We start from the raw sequence: 22,804 nt of genomic DNA, 5'->3' as shown, positions 1-22,804 counted from the left end.
AACAAATAGATAAGGAAAGATGAACTCGGGGGGTCAACAGATTAGATTATTGTGACACCCAGTGGCTGATTTCAGTACAATACTGATAGTGCATAAACTTGCAGTATTTAGTCCACTCTTACTTTACTAATAGCAGGTTTTGATGTATGACCAGTTCATTTTTTTTTTTTTTTTTTGTCTGTAGGGGTCAAAATAAAAGTTTCAATGATTAAATTAAGCTCGATTATAACTAGTTATAACTAACGATGACTTGACGTTATCTTTTGGTGGGTGGGTGGGTGGGGGCAAATGTTTACTTCTTTGTAAATAATCAAGTTAAAGTACACCAGCAAAGTTTTTGATAATGACATAAAGTTGTACTGAAAAGTCCTACATGTCTCTGTCAGGTAGGTAGCCGTTCCGCCGTGGAAGGTGAGGGCGCTCCTTCCAGTCCACCGATGCTTTTTTTCACAGACTGACCCCCCCACCAACAAGCCACTTCCTCTTTTGTCTAATTTCATGGCGATCGGGAGAGAGGGAACGCCACCGACGCACGCACACTGTCTCAGCACTCTCGAAAGAGTTTATTCGGGGTAAATAATTGACCATTTTTGCAAGATTTCGGTCACTGGTTTACACAGTAGTCCTGCTTGAATTCAGTCATGTGGGCGATGCACCTTTCCCTGTAGAATTAATCGTTTTTTGAAGCTTGTGGGTCAGATATTTCACATTGTAGCGCCACTCGCTGATAACAAACCGGACGAAATGGGCTCCCCCTCCGCTCGCATCTCTCCCGCACGCTAGTTTAACGGCGCTGGATAGCTAACGTTAGCAATGCTGCCAACGTCTCATATATGTAGTTATGTTCACGGTTAATACGGACACCCTTCACAACTAAGTTTCAGCCAAATAATACTAAAAGCTGTGCATGCCAGGGGGTTAGCAGGGTTTTGTTTTTTCAATTAAAATGTTAGCTATTAAGACCCCTCAAGTGTTTGTGTTTGGGTTAGCTAGCCAACATCGGCTAGCTAGCTGCCTTGCTATTGAGTTACTTAGCGTTAGCTCGGAATGCTAATCAGAAGTTAACGTTAACTAAACTTATTGAGAAGGGGCAGACTAGTTATTGTAGTTGGTTTTGTCGCCTAACTGGAGCTAAATACGTGGAGCATTTGCACGGATCAGACAAATATCTTCCGCCATTCATTGTATGTGCCCCGATTATTCTCGATAGCTGAGAGACGGGCTAGCTAGCGCTACAAGCTAACATTAGTTAACGGTAACTTGGCTGCGAACAAGAAGGATACATTTAACTCTGGGAAATAACCCAATTAAGTTAAACTTCCGTTCAATTTGCCACTGAAACATTAACTGATAGATGTTTAACTGTTTAATTCACTGTATGTGAATGCGGTGTTACTACTGGAAGCTAAAGTAACATTTAAGTCGACCACAAAGTTGGAAACCGTGATCAGCAACTCTAACAAGTTGAATTAAAAAAAAGTAGTTTGTTGTAAAAGTAAAGTGAGTGAATATCAGCCAGTATGAGCCTGTCCTGAACGAGTTATGAGCTCAAATGACCTATATCAAAATGTTTGTCATCAGGAGTTGCACATAACACTGTATTTCAGCGACTGCTTCTAATTTTGGTGCCATGTTTTTGTCTTCTTTCTTAACGAGCCACCCTAAATGATATCAACATCATGACATTGTCCTAATCTAAAGTCAATATACCATTTCTGTGTTTACAGTGTAAACTAAGTTGTCAACCTGACTGGCACAACGAACATTGTTCTACAGGTGAGTGTCTGTCTACAGTACAGCCTGTGACTAAATGTACTTTAAACTTAATCAACTTTGAAAATCTTATTACAGAATTATACACTACTGCTGCTGAGTGTAGATTTTTTAAGTTATTTGTCTTAATCATCTTTGTGTAAGTTGTTACATATGTAAATATTACTTTTTTATGCCCTCCCAATTTTAGTTATTGCTAATTTTTAGCACATAGCATATATACAGCATATATTCTATTGAGTACTGGTGAATTTGCCCTATTTTTAGAGTTTAATAACTTTTCCCTCAGAAAATGGTGTACGTGTGTGTTTTGTTTCTTTCTTTTTTTTTTGTCTTTGCTGATTATTATACCTGTGTGTTTGCAGGTGGAACTAAGTGGACTTTATTAAGGGGCTCCCTAGCACTCGGATCTGTTCTTCTCTGTCCCAGGTTCAGACTGCTTGGTCTATGGCTCTGATGGACAAACATAAACAGGTCAAGCGGCAGAGACTTGACCGCATTTGTGAGGGTGAGATTTCATACATACTTATACACACAGTAAAAGTAAATATGTTGGAGCTTGTGTGCCTTTATGGGGTATGTTTTGTTATTTAAATGCAGAGATTAAGATAAACAGCCAGCTAAGCCTTTTATTGGCCTGATTGTAAAAAGACATATGTTTTGCTGTGTCCACATGTTGAAACTACTTTTTTTTTTTTTGCTGCAACCTGCATCTATGTTAACTATGTAGACAGACCAAAGTAAGATTCAGTGGCAGATTTTGAAAAATGATCTGTCATGTGTATTCTTTGAAACCAGATGCAGACACTTCCATATCATGTTTGTAGAAGTCTGCTTTTTAATGGCTGCTTTTAATATATTATACTGGCACTCTAGGGATGTTGTGATTTGAAGATATTTCCTTTGTTTTAGTGTAATGAAATGCTATAAAACCGATGTTTGTTTACATTGTAATGGACTGTACGATGTATAGTTGGTGTATAAGCAGTAAGTAGCAAAAGTTATAGAAGTAAGCATAAATAGGTATAAAACAGTAAAGCAGTGATAAGGTGGCTTCCCACTATGACAAAGGCAGCCACCAGTTAGTCCGACTGACGGTGAGATGTCACTTTTGGGTAGATTTAGTTTATCAAAGCAACACAGTAATTAAAATAAGCACAGCAGAAACATCACATAGGTCAGACCACCGGTTTAACTATATATCTTCAAACGTTACTGTTATGGCTGAAAATGACAACAGAAATAAAGAAAATAATTCAAATCACCTGCCAGTTGTCTACGTGGAAGTGACTGTTGTTGGCAGCGTGACGTCAGTGATTCGGTCTATTGATGAACATATTTGTCTGTAGTGTTTTTCTGAAGTAGTAATCTGGTTAAAATGTTGATCTTGATTGTATTTATTACCTCCTCTCTGTGCATTTGAGAGTGGTGGCGTTTGCTGTTTTAAGTTATTTATAAAATTTCTATGCGAGGAATGCGCAGTAAATATATGGAGATGCTGCACTGAATTTCAAACTATAGATAATAGAAAATTATTTTTACTTTTGTTGCATAAAAGTATATCCAGTGATGGATGGTACAGTGCACATGCCTGACTTTTTCTTGAAAAGCCAGTATTATGAGTAGCAGAGTGATGATTGAGTTCAGACATAATGGTGATCTAAAATGGAGGGAACAGTCTGGGAGAGTCTCTGGAGACGGGTGAGAGGGAGAGGACAAGGTGAAGGGTCGTGGCCGCAGCTACAGGGAAACGGGCCAGCTGTCTCTTTAAAAAACGACAACAGCCCCAAACCGCCCTCGGCTTCGGCTTCGGCTATGCTAATGAGGTTAGTGCTGGTTGGCTGGCCCTCAATGGAGCCGCCCGTGATTGGAGGCTGGCCGTGGGGGAGGGGCTGGGCGTGGATGACAGCTGGGATCCAGCCAGCCAAGAGCAGGCTGACAGAGAGAGAGAGAGAGAGAGAGGGAGAAAAAAAAAAGAGCGATAGAGGGAGAGCAAGGCGAGAGAGGGAGAGAGAGAGAGAGAGGAAGACGGGCTGACAGACTTCATAATGCAAGGTTAGGCCCTGTGCTCATGTGTTTTCTATTTTGGAATGTATTTTTGAAATTTGTGATCTGTGGGGGAGAGATCTATGGTTTGGGTGTGGTGCAGCTATGTGTGTGCAGTTTCCCTTTTATGTTCAGCGCGTATTGGTGTTCGCAGCCGTTGAGAAGGAACTGAATGACTGTGTGTGTGTGTGTGTGTGTGTGTGTGTGTGTGTGTGTCTAGCTGCGTCTGGGTGGAGTACCGCTGCTTGCTGCATTATCATCGTTCACTGCCCCTCCCCCCTCACCTCTTACTCCTCCAACTGCGGCCAGAGGGAGAGTGAAGAGGAGGAGGGAGTGAGGGGAAAGAAAGGGAGAGGGAGGGAGAATGAATGAATCACTGAATGAATTGTATTGTGTGCGGCCATGCTTGTGCTTCGTAGGCCTCGGGTATGCCAGTGTCCTTTACTCAAATTACTCTGTGTGTAGGCCTACTTGTATATTTCCAGAGCAACTTTTTCAGAGGCGGTCTTTGTGACGATCCCCTTGGGGTTTTTTTCTACATCGTAAGGGTCTCTTTGTGCTTCCAGTATGTAGAAGTAGGCCTGTTTAGCGTTCTTGAACCATCTGCAGTGAATGCTACGTCGCATTGCTAAATGGAGAGCAGTAGATTGTATGTTCTATACGGTTACCAGGCTGTACATTTTTTTTTCCTTCTTATTTTTTTTGCCAAAGTGCATTTCACGCACGCGTTGGGAAATCTCAGACGTCAGAGGAAGTGTTCACAAATATTTGTTTTCCACCCTCCGCTACCAGCTCCCAACTCCCTTCCCTCCTCTGCAGTCTCACCATTACCTCTTGCCCTCTGTCCAAGTAAATGTTCCAGCTAACACACTCCCCCACCCAGGGACATACACACACACACACACACACACACACACACACACACACCTGTCACGCAGCAGGGACAAGACAGTGTGCACTGGTGCATGTGTGGGGTTAGTCCAAGCCAAGAACTGCTTAGGAGAAGAAGAAAGAAAAGAAAGGCATAAAAAGCGTTTGCTGATATTACCGTTCCACTTATTTAACACTTCTACATTGGCAGAGATGTAACATTTATTTATGTCATTGATTTGTTTTTGAAATGCAATATTTCTTTTGTTGGTATAATGGAAATTGGCCATGGCGCAGATGTTTGCCAGCAAGGTGTATGTGTGTGTGTGTGTGTGTGTGTGTGTGTCTGAAGAAAAGGGGGAGAACCAGAAAAATAGGAAGGAAGGACTCCTCCAGACGGGAGAATTTAGGTCATGACTCAGACCCCCTTGTGAACCCCCCCACCACCTCCTCTCTGAGACCCCGCAGTTTTCTCCACCCCTCCCCCAGCCGCCACACTCCCATCCTCTCTTCCCCCTCCCGTCCCAGCCCCCTCCTCTGCGTGTGTGTGTATGTGTGTGTGTGTGTGTGTGTGTGTGTGTGTGTGTTTGTGCGCTCTCCTCATACAGTAGGCAGGTCAAGTTCCCAGGCTTAATACTCTATCAAGTGCTCTGCCTCACTGACCAGAATCTAACCTTCCCCTTATGAGGAGTCTTGAGCAGAACAGAGATTGATCGATGGCAGGACGGTGTATATCGGTTCCACGTGTTCCTAAACAGAGCTGGAGTTCAGTACCAAATAGGCCAGAAAGCTGGACGTTCTCCATGCCCCATCACATTTTTAGTTACACGTTACTTTTGTAACACAGCTTCTGAAGGAACACACTCACACATCATCCTGGTAGTTCCCTTTGGGTGCTGGTGGATGCATTGGAAAAAGAGAGTCATAAAAGTCTGAGTTATTATTGTCTAAGAAGTGTGGCTGTTAGTCCTGTTAACTGTAGCCATGTGTGCAGGGTCCAGACATGAGAAATACAGACTGTTGAGTCACTAAACCTCTCGCTTAAATTTACGAGTACTGAAATACAAGTGTCATCAACAAGCTTCGTCATTAAAGCAAGAAAGAAAAACAAATGTTTAACAGAAAGCTTTTAAGTGTTGGCAACGTTGTGTGCCTTCATTTATTTTATTTTATTTTTTTGTATCCTGGATTTGTAATAATTTTGTAATTGAATATTTAGCCTTTTATTTATTGTGATTGTTCTTCCTGCTGTGCTCAGGTATCCGACCCCCCATCCTGAACGGGCCAATGCACCCGCGCCCACTGGTGGCCCTGCTGGACGGGCGCGACTGCACTGTGGAAATGCCCATCCTCAAAGATGTGGCCACGGTGGCCTTCTGCGACGCCCAGTCCACACAAGAGATTCACGAGAAGGTAAAGGAGACACACCCACACATGTCTGTACTTGAATCACTATCCATGAGGGTCATTATGATGTAATATGAAAGAATTTAACATCTGCACTGCGTCCAAAAATAGGTTGGCTTCTTCATTCTCATGTTCTTCACTTTTGTAAATAATGAATCTCGGATGTTGTACAAAACCCAAACTGTTGGTAATGTTCTGTCTCCGCCGCACAGCCTGACAATATTTACTTATATTTAGCCAAGCTGTGTGGCTTTACTGTCCTTGATCCTTGTTTAAGGGGTGTAATATTTAAATAACAGGCACAGTTTGTGAGATGATTTAAAAATGTGTTTGTCTTCTGTAGGTGCTAAATGAGGCAGTGGCCGCCCTGCTGTACCACACCATCACTCTGTCCAGAGACGATTTGGAAAAGTTTAAAGGCCTTCGAGTAATTGTCAGGATCGGCTCCGGCTTTGACAACGTCGACGTGAAAGCAGCAGCTGAGCTCGGTGAGGGGATAGAACTTGTACATAGTACGCACAATTGTAGTTCAGAGATAAGCTAACGCACAAAATAACACTCAATGTTTAATATTCCCCTTTCCTCTTTTCCACGCATCCGTGCAGGCATTGCAGTTTGTAATGTGCCAGCCTCCTCGGTGGAAGAGACAGCCGACACTTCGCTATGTCTGATCCTCAACTTGTACAGGCGAGTCACCTGGATGCACCAGGCCCTCAGAGAGGGAACTCGAGCCTCTAGTGTGGAGCAGATCAGGGAGGTGGCAGGCGGTGCCGCGCGTATCCGGGGTGAGACGCTGGGCATCATCGGTCTAGGTGAGTGAAGAGCATGGATGAAGTTAGTGCCTTTAATCAGACAGTTGATGGTCAGACAGTGTGCTGTAGGACCTGTTGGGTATTTATGCTTCAGTAAGAAATTTCCAATCTTATGTCTGTTTTAGCTCCAGTGAAAGAACCACAGTTGTTGTTACTAACTTCCATTTCTCTTGGCTGTCCAGGGCGTGTTGGCCAAGCGGTGGCTCTGCGGGCTAAGGCCTTTGGTTTTGGCGTGATCTTTTATGACCCCTATTTGCCCGACGGCGTGGAGCGCTCACTGGGCCTGCAGCGCATGGCCACCCTGCAGGACCTGCTCATCCACTCTGACTGTGTATCCCTGCACTGCAGCCTCAATGAGCACAACCACCACCTCATCAATGACTTCACCATCAAACAGGTGAGTAGGACGCACTCGGAATACGCAAAAAAAAAACAAACACATGTTGTCTCATGTTTGAACTTTCATCAGAAGGTATTTTTCCAACCTCCTCAGTTTTATCTGTGCAATTATGTCAGCAAATTGCCAGCCTGTATGTTAGAATTCATGCGCAAAAATGTAAATGGTCAGTAGATTAGAGAAGATTGTATCTTGTATTAATGGATTGGTGTACGGTTTTATCAAATTTTGGGGAATTTGGATCCAGTGTTTGATCCATTTTTGAATCTCATGCCAAAGGTGTTTTGTTTTTTTTTTCTCTCAACTTTTGTGCACCCTGTCCTGCCACAATTTTCCTCTTGCTGTGTGTGAGAATAAAAAGGCATTTGTTTACTCAGAGGCTTAGTTACATTAGCTGTAGAAATAGTATAATATCTGCTTTATCACTTAATAGATGAAGGAATGGAAAAATTATTTATGCACCATGTCAAATCTAATATCCGTAATTCTGAACCATCTATTAAACCATTAGTTGATATTTTGCGACTTATAGAGAAAGCTAATGTTATTTAGAGTCAAAGTTCTGTTCTATATACAGCTTAAAGCAGTTGGCCAACAGTGCTTAAGCACAATTGTAACAGTTTAGACAACCTAGATTTTAATTTGTACAGAATGATAGTTGAACCAAACATTGCTCCCAACCTGTAATATTGATCAGAAGAATAAAAATAGAATCTGTTTGTCCCAAATCATTTAAGACCATGCTGTTTTGTTTGCTACAGATTGAAAGTTTCAGCCCTCTCTGGCTCGGTCTGCTCCACATTGTTTTAATATTACTAACTCTGTGATACAGATGCGTCAGGGAGCCTTCCTGGTGAACACGTCAAGAGGTGGTCTGGTCGACGAGAAAGCATTGGCTCAGGCCCTAAAGGAGGGACGGATACGAGGGGCTGCCCTGGACGTCCACGAGACAGAACCCTTCAGGTACCCATGACACGCCAGAGCCACGTTGCCACACGTACACCCAGAGATGTGCATAATACACAACCTCATTCCTCTTCTCTATAACAACCTTTCCCCCCCTTTAACAGTTTTTCAACAGGCCCTCTGAAGGATGCCCCCAACCTGATCTGTACCCCGCACACATCGTGGTACAGCGAGCAAGCGTCCGTCGAGGCTCGCGAGGAGGCAGCCAGGGAAGTGCGCCGCGCCATCACTGGTAAGTAGGGATGTGTTCAAGTTGTTTTTTTTGTTTGTTTGTTTGTTTTTTTACCCCAATCCCAATCTGAGCCCTTTTAATATTGGGTATCTGTTGATACAGAGTCCAAGTCCTTTATATTTACCTAAATGAAACACCTGCCCATGACACAAGATAGAACTTAATTGATCCTGAATTAAATGTTTGATGCTCAGTATACTCTACATCGTAAAAATGATCATATACACGGCAGTAGAAGATATGCAGCAATATGTATATGGCACATTAAAATAATGAAATATATTAATCACTATGTATGGAGTTGTTTGGATTACAAAAACACTTGTGACTGTAGTGTTACAGGTGGAGTTCTTGATCAAAAATGATCTTCAGCTGAATACACACACCAGGTTGCAGAGAGCACACAAAACCAGCAGCCAAGTTTCATTTGGCCCGCCATCAAGTTACTCATAGAATCAACATTAATTAGCGACAGCTGATATGACCTGCAACCTGCGATCTTTGTCATTTTAACCAGCAAAAGCGTCAGCTGGTGATAGATAACAGTATTGGATCGCGCATACTTCGGTGTTGTGTGTCGTTGCCCGCCAAAAACGCTGTCTTGTCTTTTATCCAGCTTAAAGACACATTTTTATGATACATTTTTTAGATCTTGGTTGTTTTTAACTGTATCTTTTAACCGGACGAAGGATTTTAGTCATCGGATGCTTGGATTTTAAGTTATGAGTGAGGCAGTGGCTGAGTGAAACCATACATCTATGAGGGACAGACGTATTGCATACCATGCCGCGTGTTGACTGCTACCTACTCCAGAAAGCAAACAGGAGTATCACTCACCTCAAAGAAGACACCTGCAGACTATCAGGTGAACTAAAACAGAAGGATATTCTCTCGTCCAGTTACATTGATACTGCCTCTGTTCAGCCAAAAAAGATAGCTGCGATGAGCTCAGCTGTTTCCGACACTGTCCTGTGGGACACTTCGGCACAACCAAGGCCATCCTCCTGCTTGACCCCTGCGGGAGCCGTGCCTGCAGCTGCCTACACTCTGTCCAGTCTCACTGTCCCTAGCTCGGGCTGCGTTGCGGACACTACTCCGGTGCTTTCAGTCGTCACCACAGATGAACCACCTATGGCCATCCCTGCCCCTACGGCTGCTACATCCAGCCCCTCGCCTCCATCCCTGCTGCCTGCACCCTCCCAGGTTTATCCACCCAGGCAAAGCAGGCAGAGTCCCGAGGTGTATCCCAGGACTGTGGTTCCCTCCGCAGGAAGAGGACCTCGAGGGGACGCCTTCAGCTTGTCCCCTTCTCCCTCCTGTTTCATTGTAGGCTGATCCATTGTCCAGCACATCTACTGTCTTAACACAGAAACCTTTTGCTATCTTGGGGCTCAGGTATTCCACATTAATTCATTGCTTCATGGACTGCTGCGGGATAATTCTCCTGCATCCTCAGTGGTCACACATGTTGGATCTAATGATATTAAGCTTCAACAATCTGAAAGTCATCTGAAGTATAATTGTAAAACTCTTGATACTGTCCTGGAGTCTGGCAGACAGTGTGTTATTTCCGGACCCCTGCCTTCTCCTCAGTTTGGGCATGTGAAATTCAGCCAGATGCATCAGCTACATATGTGGCTTAAAGGACAGTACTGTGCAGTGGGAATTCCTTTTGTAGATAACTTCCTTGTTTTTCGGAAGTGACCCAACCTCTTTGCACGGGATGAACTTCATCTCAACAGAGAGGGTAAACGACTATTAGCCTACAATATTGAACTCACACAGTCCTGTAAACCGTCAAAAGAACGACCTCCACATCATTGTCATTTTGCAATATCAATCCATAAAAATACCCACCTGTTCCTACCACACTTCAAAAGCTGTGAATAGTGACATATTCTCCATTCCTGTATAGTTAACTGTCGCAATAACACAAAAGAAATATGAGTTGCCTCACAACAGCTCAGCCTCACACAATAACGTCGTACTGATCCTTCATTATGGCAGAAACACACGCAACCTAGTAAAATTGAAAATCAGTCAGTCCCAACTGACGAGGCCCGACCCTGAGCCAATAAAGTAGGCACTTTTGAATATTAGATCCCTCTCTAGCAAGACATTTTATATTAATGATTTTATTTCTGAACATGGTCTTAGTTTTTTATTTTTAAAACAGCTTCAGCTACTTTGTTAGTCTCCTCTTAACTTCACCTTTTTATACTCCAATAGACAAAGTAAAAGAGGGCATCAGATCGCTACTTTTCTAGCACATTTTCTAACATTTGAATACTTAGCAATGATTATTAAAGCACACCAGCCTGTACTCATTGTGACTGTCTGTCGGCCCCCAACACATGACAGCAACTTGTTATCTGAGTTTTATGATTTCACGTCCACTGTTCCTTCCAGTCATGATAAAATCACATGGTGGTTTTAATTTTTATGTCAACAACCACACTGATTCAAGGGATTTCTTGGATCTTGTTGCTTGTCTCGATCTTGTTCAGCATGTACAGAGCGCCGCCCACATTCATGGAAATACACTAGACTAAGTTATTACTGGGGGTATCGATGACATTTCATCCATGGCCAAAGCCCCTGTTTCTGATCATTTTTGTGTCTTTTTTTTTAATATCACTCTTTCTACATCAAATGACTGTCCAGAGACTGTTGTTGTGAAGCATAACATTAACAATGAAGTTAGAGACAAATTTCAAATCTGGTGAACACCTTTCCTCCATCCACCACTGGCTTAGTTGATAATTTTAATGTTGATTTAAGATTCTCATTAGACATATTTGCTCCCGCACAAATAAAAAGGCAATTAATTTGCAAATCATCATGGAAAACTACTGCAATTTGTCAGCTGAAAAGAAATTGTCAAAAAGCTGAGAGACGATGGAGGAAAAGCAGACTACACGTTCACTTTGACATTTTTAAAGGACAAGTTATAATCTACAATAACGCAGTCTGGAGAGAGAGACAAGCCCATTTCTCAAACGTTATTTCAGAAAAACAAAATAATCCCAAAGTGCTTTTTTCCACAATTTACAATCTTCTAAATCCATCACCTGCTCTCATTCTTCATAACAACTTGACTCTCAAATGTGAAGAATTTGCTTCATTTTGTAAAGGAAAAATAGTTTCCATTAGAGCCAGCATTATAAATAGAGACGCTCAAACTTCCTGGGATCTCCCTGCCTTGGGCATCCATCTATCATGTCATCCTTTTGATATGATGTCAGAAGATGTTATCAGTGAAGTAATTAATGAATGAAGTCTTCCACTTGTGTTCTAGACCCCATCCCCATCAAGCTGTTTAAATCCTGCTACCATAGTCAAGAAATCCAATCTAGATTACTCAGAGCTAAACAATTACAGACCCATTTTTAATCTACCTTTCCTTAGTAAATGTTTAGAGAATACTGTTTTTAATCAACTACTTGTTCATCTAACCAACAACAGCATTTTAGAAAAACTCCAATCTTGTTATCAAGCAAACCACGGCACAGACAGCCCCACTGAAAGTTGTTAATGACCTGAGAATTATTGTGGATACAAACAACGTGGCTGTCCTTCTTCTCTTAGACCTCAGTGCAGCATTCGATACAACTAACCACCAAATTTTAATTGACAGACTTGAGAAATGGGTGGATCTCTTTGACCGTGTTTGCTTGGGTGCTTATGTATCAGAGACTCATGGTATTGAATATGGTATTCCTCAAGGAGGCATTCTTGGCCCAGTTTTGTTCTCTCTCTCTCTCTTGGAAACATTATTAACCGTGGAAGACACTCTCTGGATATTAGAATGGCAAGCTCTCTATTTTTTTGATCTGGCTTTCAAATTCAATTTGGAGTAATGCTATAGCTTTAGTTTTTAAGTTTAAATCATTGGTTTTTATATCATTTATCCCTGGTGGTCATTGACTTTTATTCTATTTTCAAAACTTTGTTTTATTGTTGTGATTCTAAGTCTTGCAAAATTTTATTTATTGTCTATTTTGCTTTTATTCCAGCAAATGGGAGGAAAGTATTTTTGGTGGCCAGTCTGTAAATGCTGTTTATCAATTTATATTTGCAAATATCCAAGAAAGAAGAAAGCTGATAGTAGTAAGAACTTTGTTTTTCATCAGAAAATCTCTATGAAGTAGTAATGGTCAGGTTTTTTTTTTCTTTTCTAGGGCGTATCCCTGACAGTCTGAAGAACTGTGTGAATAAGGAGTATCTGATGGCAGCCTCTCAGTGGCCCAGCATGGAGGCCGCCACTGTTCACCCAGAACTTAACGGAGCTACCTACAGGTGAGAGGAGTGGATGTGGAAGATGGTTAAACATCAGGGTGGGTTATGAGGCTGAGCATGGATCTGAAATCTTCTTCTGTGTTACAGATTTCCTCCAGGTCTGATCAACGTTGCAGCAGCAGGGGGTCTCCCAGGAGCTGGCGCAGGGGTAGAAAGCCTGGTTTCAGGAACCCTGGCGCACGGCATCGCCCCAGTCTCTCATCCCCCACGTGCCCCCTCCCCGGGGCAGCCTAATAAGGCCGAAGCCGACAGAGACATCCCCTCTGACCAATAGCCCCCCCCGCCGCCGCCAGCACATTCCGTCACCTCTGGAAACCACCCCACCACCCCCACCCCACAACCCCCACCTCTCAGCATCAGACACAGCCCGACCCTCCAGTACATCATCGGCAGCACCAGTTTGACCTGACGTGGATCTACACAGTCTTGTTTCTCAGATCACATAACCAGCCCAGGATAGACCCATCCCATCCCCACCTCCCAGAACACACACCCTTCCATCCTCGTCCTCATCTCACCCACCCACCCACCCACCTACCTGCCACCCCGTCCCTCCCTCCCCTTCACTCCCCCACAACGTCAGCAATAACTGTTCTCAAGGATTCAAAGATTGGATTGGTTTAGTTCCTTAGTTGGCCGTTGTTTTAATGGAAATTTGATCTGTTGTGGTTCTAGGTGTTAATGTTTGTTTGTTTGTAAAAAAAAAAAAAAAAAAAATGCATTTCTGACATGAGGCTTTACAGTTTGCAGTCCTCTGACCAGAAGAGGCAGAAAGGTTAAAGCCCCCCTTTGTACATTAATGGCTCATGTTACTGCTCTCTTCTTCTTTTCTTTTTTTTTTTTCTCTCCCTCCCTCCACCTTTCTTGTGATGGGGGAAAATGTGTACTAAAGTAAACCAGACAGAATCACAAACTATACATCCTGTCCTCCCCCACCAGGCATCTAGCTACCCTCCGCCCGGTTTTGCTCTTAGCTCCCCTGACACTGTCGTCAGCTTGCTCAGCAGAGTGCTGTCAGTGTGGAGCTCTCTCAGACTGTCAGAGTGTGTTTTTATCTGATCAGCTCATACTTAAACTCTCAACCCCCCCCCCCCCACTGAACAATGTTCCTTTTGATGGAGTGATACCCAAGATCCTTTGTCACCTCTTACTGCTGTGACCGTCTAGTTGAAGGACAGTCATCCCCGTTTCTACATGCTTCGCCCCTCATGGATCGTTTTTGTTACGAGATAATAGCTTAAGAGTGTCATATCAGAGAGCACCTACAGCCGCAGTGCTGTGTGTGAGGTCCTTACACACGGTGCCCACACAGAATCAAACGCAGCAGCTTTTTCTTACTGGGGGGGAAAAAAAAAAAACAGGAGCATGTCAGGGGCCTCGCCAGCAGAGGGCACTGTCTGTCTGAACACTCAGACGCTCACACGCTTTCTGCAGCTCACTTCAGTCAACCAGACGGGACAGTTACGGGTTAGCTTTAGTGACGTGATCACACACTGCCGACATACAAAACACAGGACGGGTGACCAGGGATCAACCACCGCCTTATTGTTTTAAGATCTCACCGCACACCCCACCACCACCACCACCACCACAATCCAGCACCCACCCGCTCACCCTCCACTCCTCTCCCACTGTCATGGCCCACCCTACACATCTGCTCATGAACCAGTATGCATCCACCAATTCCTTTAAACGTGAGGGGACAGTAGAGTTTAGATACCCTATAGGAGTAAGGGGGACAGTGTTCTGCTGGCTTTGTTAATGACAGTGGTGTGTTTGTGTGTGTCCGTGTGTGCGCGAGCATGCGTGTGCGTGTGTGTGTGTGTGCGTGCGTGTGTGTGTGTGTGTGTATGTGTGTGTGTGTGTGTGTGTGTTCCCTCACTCTGTTATGATAACAAGCTGTTGTCTTTCCAAAGGAATAGTCCCTAGGAGTAACTCTTTAACGCTGTTGCCCTGGTGTCAAGGGAACACCTTTCTAGTACCTCAGTAACAGATATTGAATGTACCGTGCATACCCTTTTATTTTTTGTACAGATTTTCTAGATACTTCTTTACTATTCTTTACCAGAAGGGTTGTGAAATTGTAGCAGTAACGATACAATAAAAGAAGAACATTGCCCCATGAAATAAATTGACAAAATCTTTGTAGGTTCTCTATAGGTTACTGAATACTCAGGCTTCAAAACCAATGTTTATCTCTTTGCCTTTACCTTTTTTGTTCCTCATTGTGGAAAATTCAGCACAACGCTTTCCCGTTCTTAGACTCCAGCCTGTAGTTGATGTGTTTTGACCTCCATCTTACCGGCTAATGAAAAATGAGGAAAAAAGAAAGGTGGTCGTCGTGGTCTGCTAGTTTTCTTTTAACTAGAACAAGTAGTTGTAGATGCTGTTTTGTTTTTCTTTTTGAACCCCCCCCCCCCCCTTTTTCATTGTCAAGCTGCTCTATCTATAGTGCATGTGAGGTAATTTTTTAGGGGAAAAATTATTGGCTTAAAAATTTAGTGTCATCTTTGCTGTTTCCCCTCTGCTCCCCGGGCCTTTCCCTTCAACCCCAGAGTGTTTTCAACCCAAGTTGCCATTTTGTCGTGGTCAGTTTCCATTGATGTACAGTTTTCCCCTCAGAGTCTATGAGAGACATGGAGCATGTCTGTGTCCTGAGATGCTAGGCTCCTCTGTCATGTGATGAGTATATATTTTTTAAAAATAACCCCCATAGTTCGGATTATGAGCATAATAGTAATCTTAAATTTTGCTGTTGATGATGATTATATATATTTTTTTTCAGTTCAGCAGTGCACTGTTATGAAAACCGTTCTGTTTTATTGTAGGATTTCATTTTTATGGATATGCTGTCTGTGTTCTACATGTTGTACTGAAACATTTCAGAGAAAACAAGAGATCCCTCTCCCAGTGATTTTTTTTTTTTTTTTTTTTTTTTCTTTTCTTTTCTTTACCCATCTTATCCCAACTGTCCTTCCCAGCTGATATCCTCTGGGCCTTACTTGTATTCTCCCTGTAAAAGTAGCTGTTATAGAAAGTCGCCATGGAACCACTCACTGCCTTAATACAGTTGACCACAGCAGGTGAAGTCAGGAGACACACCCAGTCGAAAAGAACGGGCCAGGAATCAAGGCCACTCCACAAAAAGCTCCTCACACCCCAACTAGGTCTAAATCTACAGCACCTTGCATTTCCTTTTCAGTAATGAACCACATAAAGCCTTTTGTTTTTGGCTCAAACACATAAATACAGTGTGAATTTTTCTGTGCATTAAAAAGATGCTTTTTTTTTTTGTTTTGTAGTTTTTAAAAGCTCAAGTCAGCCCGGCAGTGTGTATGTGCATAGGCTAACAGATAAGCACAGCGTGTATGCTCACAAAACCACAGCTGATATTTCACTCTTGGGTGTGAGAATGCCCCCACCCCACCCCACCCGCCGCCGCCACCACCACCACCACCACTCTGGGTCTCTTAAAGCGTCTTTCACACTGCTGCCAGAGCCCCAGTGGAGCTGGAAGGAGGAGGAGGAGGAGGAGGAGGGGGCACAGCGGACACTGGTGTGGTCTGTCAAAAAAATTTAAAAAAAAGCTGAAAACTATTACGGTGAGAATCGGTCACTTTTTCTCTCTCAGGGTTCAAATGCACACATATCCTCCAGCAGTCGCCCTCTGTCTCGTGTCCCTCGTCCCAAGTTTTCCTCCCTCAGAATGTAGAACAGCCTCTTGTGTTGTTTTTTTTTTTGTTTTCTTTTTTTTTTTTTTTTTTAGAAACCGCTCTCCCCTCGTTCCCCTTTGTGCACAGGTCTGAACTTTTTCTTTTTTTTTTTTTTTTTTTCCTGTTTTGCTTCCTTTTGGCACTGACATCTAACCATCTAACGAGGAATGAATGAATGAATGTTTGAAAGTGACTGTGTGTAATGTTAAAATTGGGAAATGTATTTTTACAACATGTGAACGTGTTTTTCTTTCCACTCACTCTCATTGTGAATTGATTTTTTTTTTCTTTCACCAGACTGCAAAAACAAAAACAAAAAAACAAAAATGGAAAAAAAAAATCTCCTGTAACTAGGCTCTTAAGCTTTATTTTTGTTTTGTTTACTTTTTTATTAGAAACAATCATGTTTGTGATGGTAACTTCCAATGGTAAACTCCACACCGTATTTTAATAAAATCTTAAAAATTAAACATTTGCTGTTTTGTTTAACTTTCTGAATGATTCCTCGACTGATCTCTGGAATCCTGTTGTGTACTTGAAGTTTAATCTCTGCCTTCAGTCATTTCAGCTGAAAATGTTTCTGTACTTGATTATAGTGGTCAGTGAGTTGCTGACAATTAATGCCAGTTGCCAGTGTCTAATCAGTGTCCCACTGATTACACGTAGCAGCTTGAGGTCATGGATGGAGCTGTGTTTACAGAGCTTTTGTCATAAACAAAATTGTTTACTACCGCAGTTTGTCAGTTCTTTTATATGGCAACGAGGGGCTATGCAGTGCCAAGACGTCGGGCACAGCTTTACGAGTGGGCAGACTAGGTGGGGCGCATGGGAAAAGGGGGCTTCTGTGTAGACCCACAGGATGGAAGAGGGCGGGGGATTATCAGCCCCAAAATTGCTACCACATGCACATAACCGGGCGCCTGCACTCTTAAACAAATGAAGGGACTGGAAGCTGACGTCCACTCACTTGAGGCAACTCCAGGAGCCTGCTGGCCCCTCAGCAGTGTTGAACATCCGTGTGTATGAGTTCATCATGGAAAAGTTAAAGATGGATCCTGTTTATTGACTCCATTAGTTGTTCATTTAAAGGATGCATCCGAAGATTTTTCAGGCTTCAGACTAACAGTTTTTTGCTTTGTCAGTATGTTGGACCAATACAGTAACCAACGTTTAATTAGCACTAAGCACAAAGTACAGCTGAGGCTGATGTAGGTTTGCAGGTATTTGGTTGTAAAACAAAGTAAAGACAAAGAGGGCGTGAATGTGTGTATCAAATTTGATTGTAGTTAATGGTTGTCAAGAAATTTCACTCAAAACCACAAACATCAAACCTCATGGTGGTGCTAGACGAGTAGTCGGGCGATCACTTAAGTCATGAAAGATCCCCACCGCACATTTTTCACGATATAAAAAAACTACTAATAATAATATTTGTGTCTGACATGGTTTTTCAGCAAAAAAAAAATTCAATAACCTTGTTAAAATTACTTCTACCTGGACAAAATCCAGAATCTATGAATATGCTAATATTTTTCATTTCAAAAGTTTAACTGCTGGACACAAACTGTCTTGCATTTCATTAAAATGTCCATTCTCAGTGTATGTGCACTGAGTTTCCACATCACACCAGTATACTGGACCACAATTAGCTCCAAACTATTTGTGATGTCACAAGTCAAGCTCGTCGGTACTCGCCTTAAACTCTGGTGAGCACAGAGAAACTTTTCCCCTTTCAGCATATGAACGTGCAAACAGCCTTCTAGTGTCAAACTCATAGATCATCCTGCACAGTGAGGCTCAAACACCCAAGTCAATTGATAAGCAAACCACATTTTTGAGTGAAGGGGGACTCTCTGGGTACCATGAATGTCTGTAAAAATGTTGTCCTTTTCAATAGTTGTTGAGACATTAAATTAAACCTAATTTAAAACCTGTCAACGCCAAGCTGACAAAAGAGGAAAAGTTGAGGGATCACCAAAGTCAGAAGGCTTCATCCTCTGGGGATCATGCATATTTGCACTAAACAGTAATCAGTCCAGTGGTTGTTGAGATATTTCAGTCTAGACCAAACCAGCTGGCCGCCAATGTGCCATCCCTACAGAGTTGTCTTACTTATTTTGACTAATACTTACTTCATTCTTAACATTTTTATGGCTACTTGGAAACAGCGGTCAAAATAACAGCAGTCACATACTGTACTTTACTGGCCAGTTTCTGTCGAAGTGAAAGACAGGCAGATTATGTAACAGCGTGAGTATACAAGGTTCTGGTTTAAGGAGGCCCAGGACGCGAGCAGTATTTTAACAGACCTGATTCACACACACTTCAAACACATTGTGGCTCGCTGCTTCCGAAGTCTCATTCGGAATTGTGCAACAAAGTGCAGCAGAGCATCATCCGCCTCTCCCAGCGCCATACGTTACCCCTGTCAGCAACCATGCAGGGAAGCCGGATTTTCTTATTTGTTTGTTTAGTTCAAGAGGAGGAAGAGGGTAGGGGGTGTGAAAGCCTCAGGGATTTGATCAGGTGTGGGAACACATTGGTCAAAGCAGTAAAATGGGAGCACTGGTTCTCATAATGCTGCTGGGTAAGTAGCTTTGGTTAACTGCTCTGTAAAATGGGTCACCCTGCTTAGATAACTTCTATTGGTTTTAGTGAGTGGGTCACTAAACGAAAAAACAGCTGAAAACGGAGCAAAGGTCATTAAAGATTATTTGAGCGAAGTTCTGAGCTGAGAACATCAACCAGGTAAAATTAGATCAGGATGTGTGTGTTTGTGCTATAACATATCCACATGTCTGCGTGATGAATTAGTCTCCAGACAGATGACCTATCCCACTTGGAGGGATCGTACTACCAACCCCAAAGCCGAGTGGATAAATATTTGCCTTCGGTTGTCTTTGGAATGATTAAATATTATTCCAGCCACTGAATGACTCAGATGTTGCATCATCATCAGACAGCACCAGCTTTTGTTTCCTTTTTAATAGATACTGCGCTGCGTCTTTTATTTGTCCAGCTCTAATTCATTAATTTTCTTGAAGTATATGTTTGGTGATATTCTGTATTTTTCTTATTGTCAACAAATCCCATGAAAAGACCAAAACCAACAATGAATTGATCTACAAACAAGTATTGCCTATGTAGCTGAAGATATTACTCCTCAGTACCACAGACTCTTGATGTTCAAAAACTGTTAAAAACACATCAGTGAGCTACACTATTGCACTGCTGACATGCTCCCACATCACCATGAACACGCCCACTGTAGTTTATTTTGAGTCAATTCCACATACACGGACCCGCTGCCGTAAATACTCATTCGAACACCAAATGTGTATTAATCCCCGACTGAAAATAGTCCCCAACAAATGTTCTGTTTACTCCTGTTTGAGTAATGTTTGCTAAAAAACTACAGTGCCCAGCTAGGACATTATTAAGCATTTTTTTAAATGACATACTTGTGACCCATTTTTAAAGATTTACGTCTTTAGAAGGAACAAATGTGCTTGCCTGAGTTCCACAGATGGCATAGGGAAATCAGAAAACATTGAGAGATGGACTAACACATTGTTTGTTTTAGTCTTTTCATGGGATTTGTCAATACAAAATAAAATAATACCAGGTACATCTTTTAACATTTCTATATAAAATGAAGCTAACCAACCATGTACTATATTATTAAACTATCTGTTTATTTGCTTCGTCCAACAAGTATTCCCATACTCTTCTTCCATAATATTGGAACACAATACACCGACAACATTGCCATCTGTTCTTAATGATGCTCTTTTCTTGTGTCTGTCTGTCTAGAGGCTTTGCTGCGGTGAAGCCGAGACACTGGAGCTAGTATGGCAAGAGCCCAACGCACTGTGATTAGCTCATGGTTTTCCTCTCATTGCTTCACTCGCTTGGCTCGCGCAACTTTGACATGCGCACGTGATTGACAGGAAGGAAAACCTTCAGTTATCTTGGAGATTTGCGTCAGTCAGGCAAACTGCACTCCTTCTGCTGCTGTATCTGGTGTCCTAATGCTGGCGTTCGTGTGTGTGTGTGTGTGTGTGTGTGTGTGTGTGTGTGTGTGTGTGTGTGTGTGTGTATGTGTATATGTGTGCGCTGCAGAGTGTGGTTTTATTGTAAACTATGAACCAGAGTGGCCCAAGTAATCAATGTTCACTATTTATTGGTGTACGTGCCGGCGTGAGTTCAGACTTTGAATCATTTTGTGTGTCCACTCACGCATACTCACACCTCTGCATTTAACACTGCGTCTGTGACATTTCACATTAACATGAGTCAATCTGGAGACTGAGTTCACTAACATTCATCAGCGGGCAGCAGCAGGGGAAATGTGGGGTTTTCCCATAACCTACTTTCAATTGCACAAACAGATATATAGATAGACAGTAGATGGATGGATTGGTGCGGATAGATGAAGAGAGGAGTGAGAAACTGTTTTGATGATGGAAAGGGGGGATGAAAGATAGAGAGGAATGAAGGAAGAAAGCAAGCCACAGATGGAGAGGGGGTGTAATTATCCCCGCCAGGCGTAAGCCTGGAGGGGATCATGCATTTGGTCATGTGTATGTGCGTGTGTGTGTTCGCGCGCGCGTGTGTGTGTATCTGTCAACTAATCTTGTGTACTACTGGACCTATCAGGCTAATATTTTTTGTGTACATTTATGACTGTATGCTCAAGGACCTCTCATGGTTGCAGTTATTCACAATTTTTGAAAACTCTATTTTATACCGCCATTGACTACTGACTCCTCTTAACCCGCCGGTAGGGGCCGCAAGTAATCAACAACAGCTTCAGTTTGGAATCTTGTTTCTGCTCGGGACCATACATGTGTAAAGAGAACTTGATACAGGGTCGGAGGCGGGGCCCCGTTCATTGCTATGAAAGTTGCTCAGTGACGCATGAAGCCAAAGAAGCCACTTCCCACTGTAAAGAAATTACCCAGATGAATCATACTGATTGATGCTCACTGGAGTCTGCCAGCTGAGACAGCTAACTTCCAGTTTAGCCCTCCGGCTAGCTTGAATTGGGATAAAACAATTCACTTGTGTGGCTCTTCTAGGCTTTCCAAATGTTATTGGACCGAATGGATCAAATTCTGATCGTGAAACGAGTCATTTTGTGAAAAATGTATCCACTGTTTTACAGCCACTCCTTTTCCCATGATTGTGTGCGGGAAAAATGTTCTTTGGGCCCCTGTCTGTACCAGAAGTTGTAATTCCACGGTTTAGCCACTATGTCAAATTGGCTTCAAAGCCCGGCACTGTTCCTGTGGGCTTGTTAGGTACAACCAATCAGGCCTTGTTGCCATGTTAGATTAATTGGCGACACTTAACTTTGGTACCTTGAGAGCAGGTTGTGTCGTGAATTCAAATAAATACTGATAAGATTCCTTATGAGCACATCATAAAGCTTTGACTTTTTTCTTTTCAGCAGTCCTTGCCATTTTATGACATGTGTTACAACATCGCAAAAGGCATTTCCACAATCAGCTAAGCTAAAATCAAGCCTTACCTAATCTGTTGTAGGCCACATTTTGGCTTTTGTCATGGCTCAAAAACATCCTTAGAAAGGTTTGGTCTCATCTTGAACCGGAGCATCTGCTGATTAATTCCATACACGTTATGTTATGATCTACTAAATCTAGGCACGATACAAAATGACTAAATCCCTGTTTTGGTTAACTTCGCCGCCATCTTGACTTGTCACTTGGCGGAGGTCTGCACTCTAATGAGTGCACTCCTCTAGTTGTTTATTTGATTGATTATGACTGTGGGACACAAAGACCAGTCAAATTGTTACCTGATCCAAATCTAATCCGACTTCTCCTCTTTCCTGTCTGCTCCTCTTTGTCTCGCCTCATTCCCAGGAGGTTAATAGCAGAGCCATACCGTGACGTGGCCGAGTCTTGGCTTTGCAGATCCCAAATTTGCAAAGTTGTCTTAAAGATCTGGCTGATGTTAGCCAGGTCATCTGTGAGAGGGTTGATAGTGCAGATCTAAGCCCTAGCCAGGGTATGTTTGTGCATTTGAAGTAGATTGTTGAATGAAATATTAATCCTACCAAGAGGCTGACTACTTTGTTGCATCATGGCCGTGGATAATGGTCAGGAAAGTAACCAAAAATTCTAAGAGTTCATGCGGCCTCATGTAGTCTGCGCCTTGACACGTTGATAAGTGAGTGGCGGCCGGTAACAGAAACCTCCCTGGTTGTCCATGTGTGTACCAGCTGTGGGAACTGGTGACCACACATCTCTGACACACACACACA

At 42.7% G+C, this 22,804-nt stretch overlaps 1 protein-coding gene across 4 annotated transcripts; it reads left to right on the top strand.

The window, feature by feature from the left end:
- The first annotated feature begins 392 nt into the window (after positions 1–392).
- Positions 393–16,753, top strand: LOC121902167 (C-terminal binding protein 1). 4 transcript variants are annotated; one of them, XM_042419415.1, is made up of 11 exons: positions 393–572; positions 1,728–1,776; positions 2,139–2,281; positions 5,948–6,102; positions 6,440–6,584; positions 6,702–6,908; positions 7,091–7,305; positions 8,138–8,268; positions 8,376–8,503; positions 12,685–12,802; positions 12,890–16,753. In XM_042419415.1, the coding sequence occupies exons 3-11, from the start codon at positions 2,221–2,223 to the stop codon at positions 13,074–13,076; spliced, it is 1,347 nt and encodes a 448-aa protein (XP_042275349.1). In that variant the 5' UTR covers positions 393–572; positions 1,728–1,776; positions 2,139–2,220; the 3' UTR covers positions 13,077–16,753. The 4 variants fall into 4 exon arrangements, with proteins under 4 accessions (XP_042275349.1, XP_042275351.1, XP_042275350.1 ...); XM_042419417.1 differs by lacking the exon at positions 393–572 and adding an exon at positions 602–806; XM_042419416.1 differs by lacking the exon at positions 393–572 and adding an exon at positions 813–917.
- Positions 16,754–22,804: the final 6,051 nt, after the last annotated feature.

Source organism: Thunnus maccoyii, chromosome 8 (genome assembly GCF_910596095.1).
Source record: "Thunnus maccoyii chromosome 8, fThuMac1.1, whole genome shotgun sequence".
NCBI classification, from domain to species: Eukaryota; Metazoa; Chordata; class Actinopteri; order Scombriformes; family Scombridae; genus Thunnus; species Thunnus maccoyii.
Note: the sequence above shows the minus strand (reverse complement) of the source record. Positions and strands in the feature narration are given on the sequence as shown.

Coding starts and splice junctions, on each gene's coding strand:
- LOC121902167 (XM_042419415.1), top strand. CDS start 2,221: ATGGCTCTGATGGACAAACATAAACAGGTCAAGCGGCAGAGACTTGAC. Junction 2,282..5,947: donor ACTTGACCGCATTTGTGAGG/GTGAGATTTCAT, acceptor TGCTGTGCTCAG/GTATCCGACCCCCCATCCTG. Junction 6,909..7,090: donor GCTGGGCATCATCGGTCTAG/GTGAGTGAAGAG, acceptor TTGGCTGTCCAG/GGCGTGTTGGCCAAGCGGTG.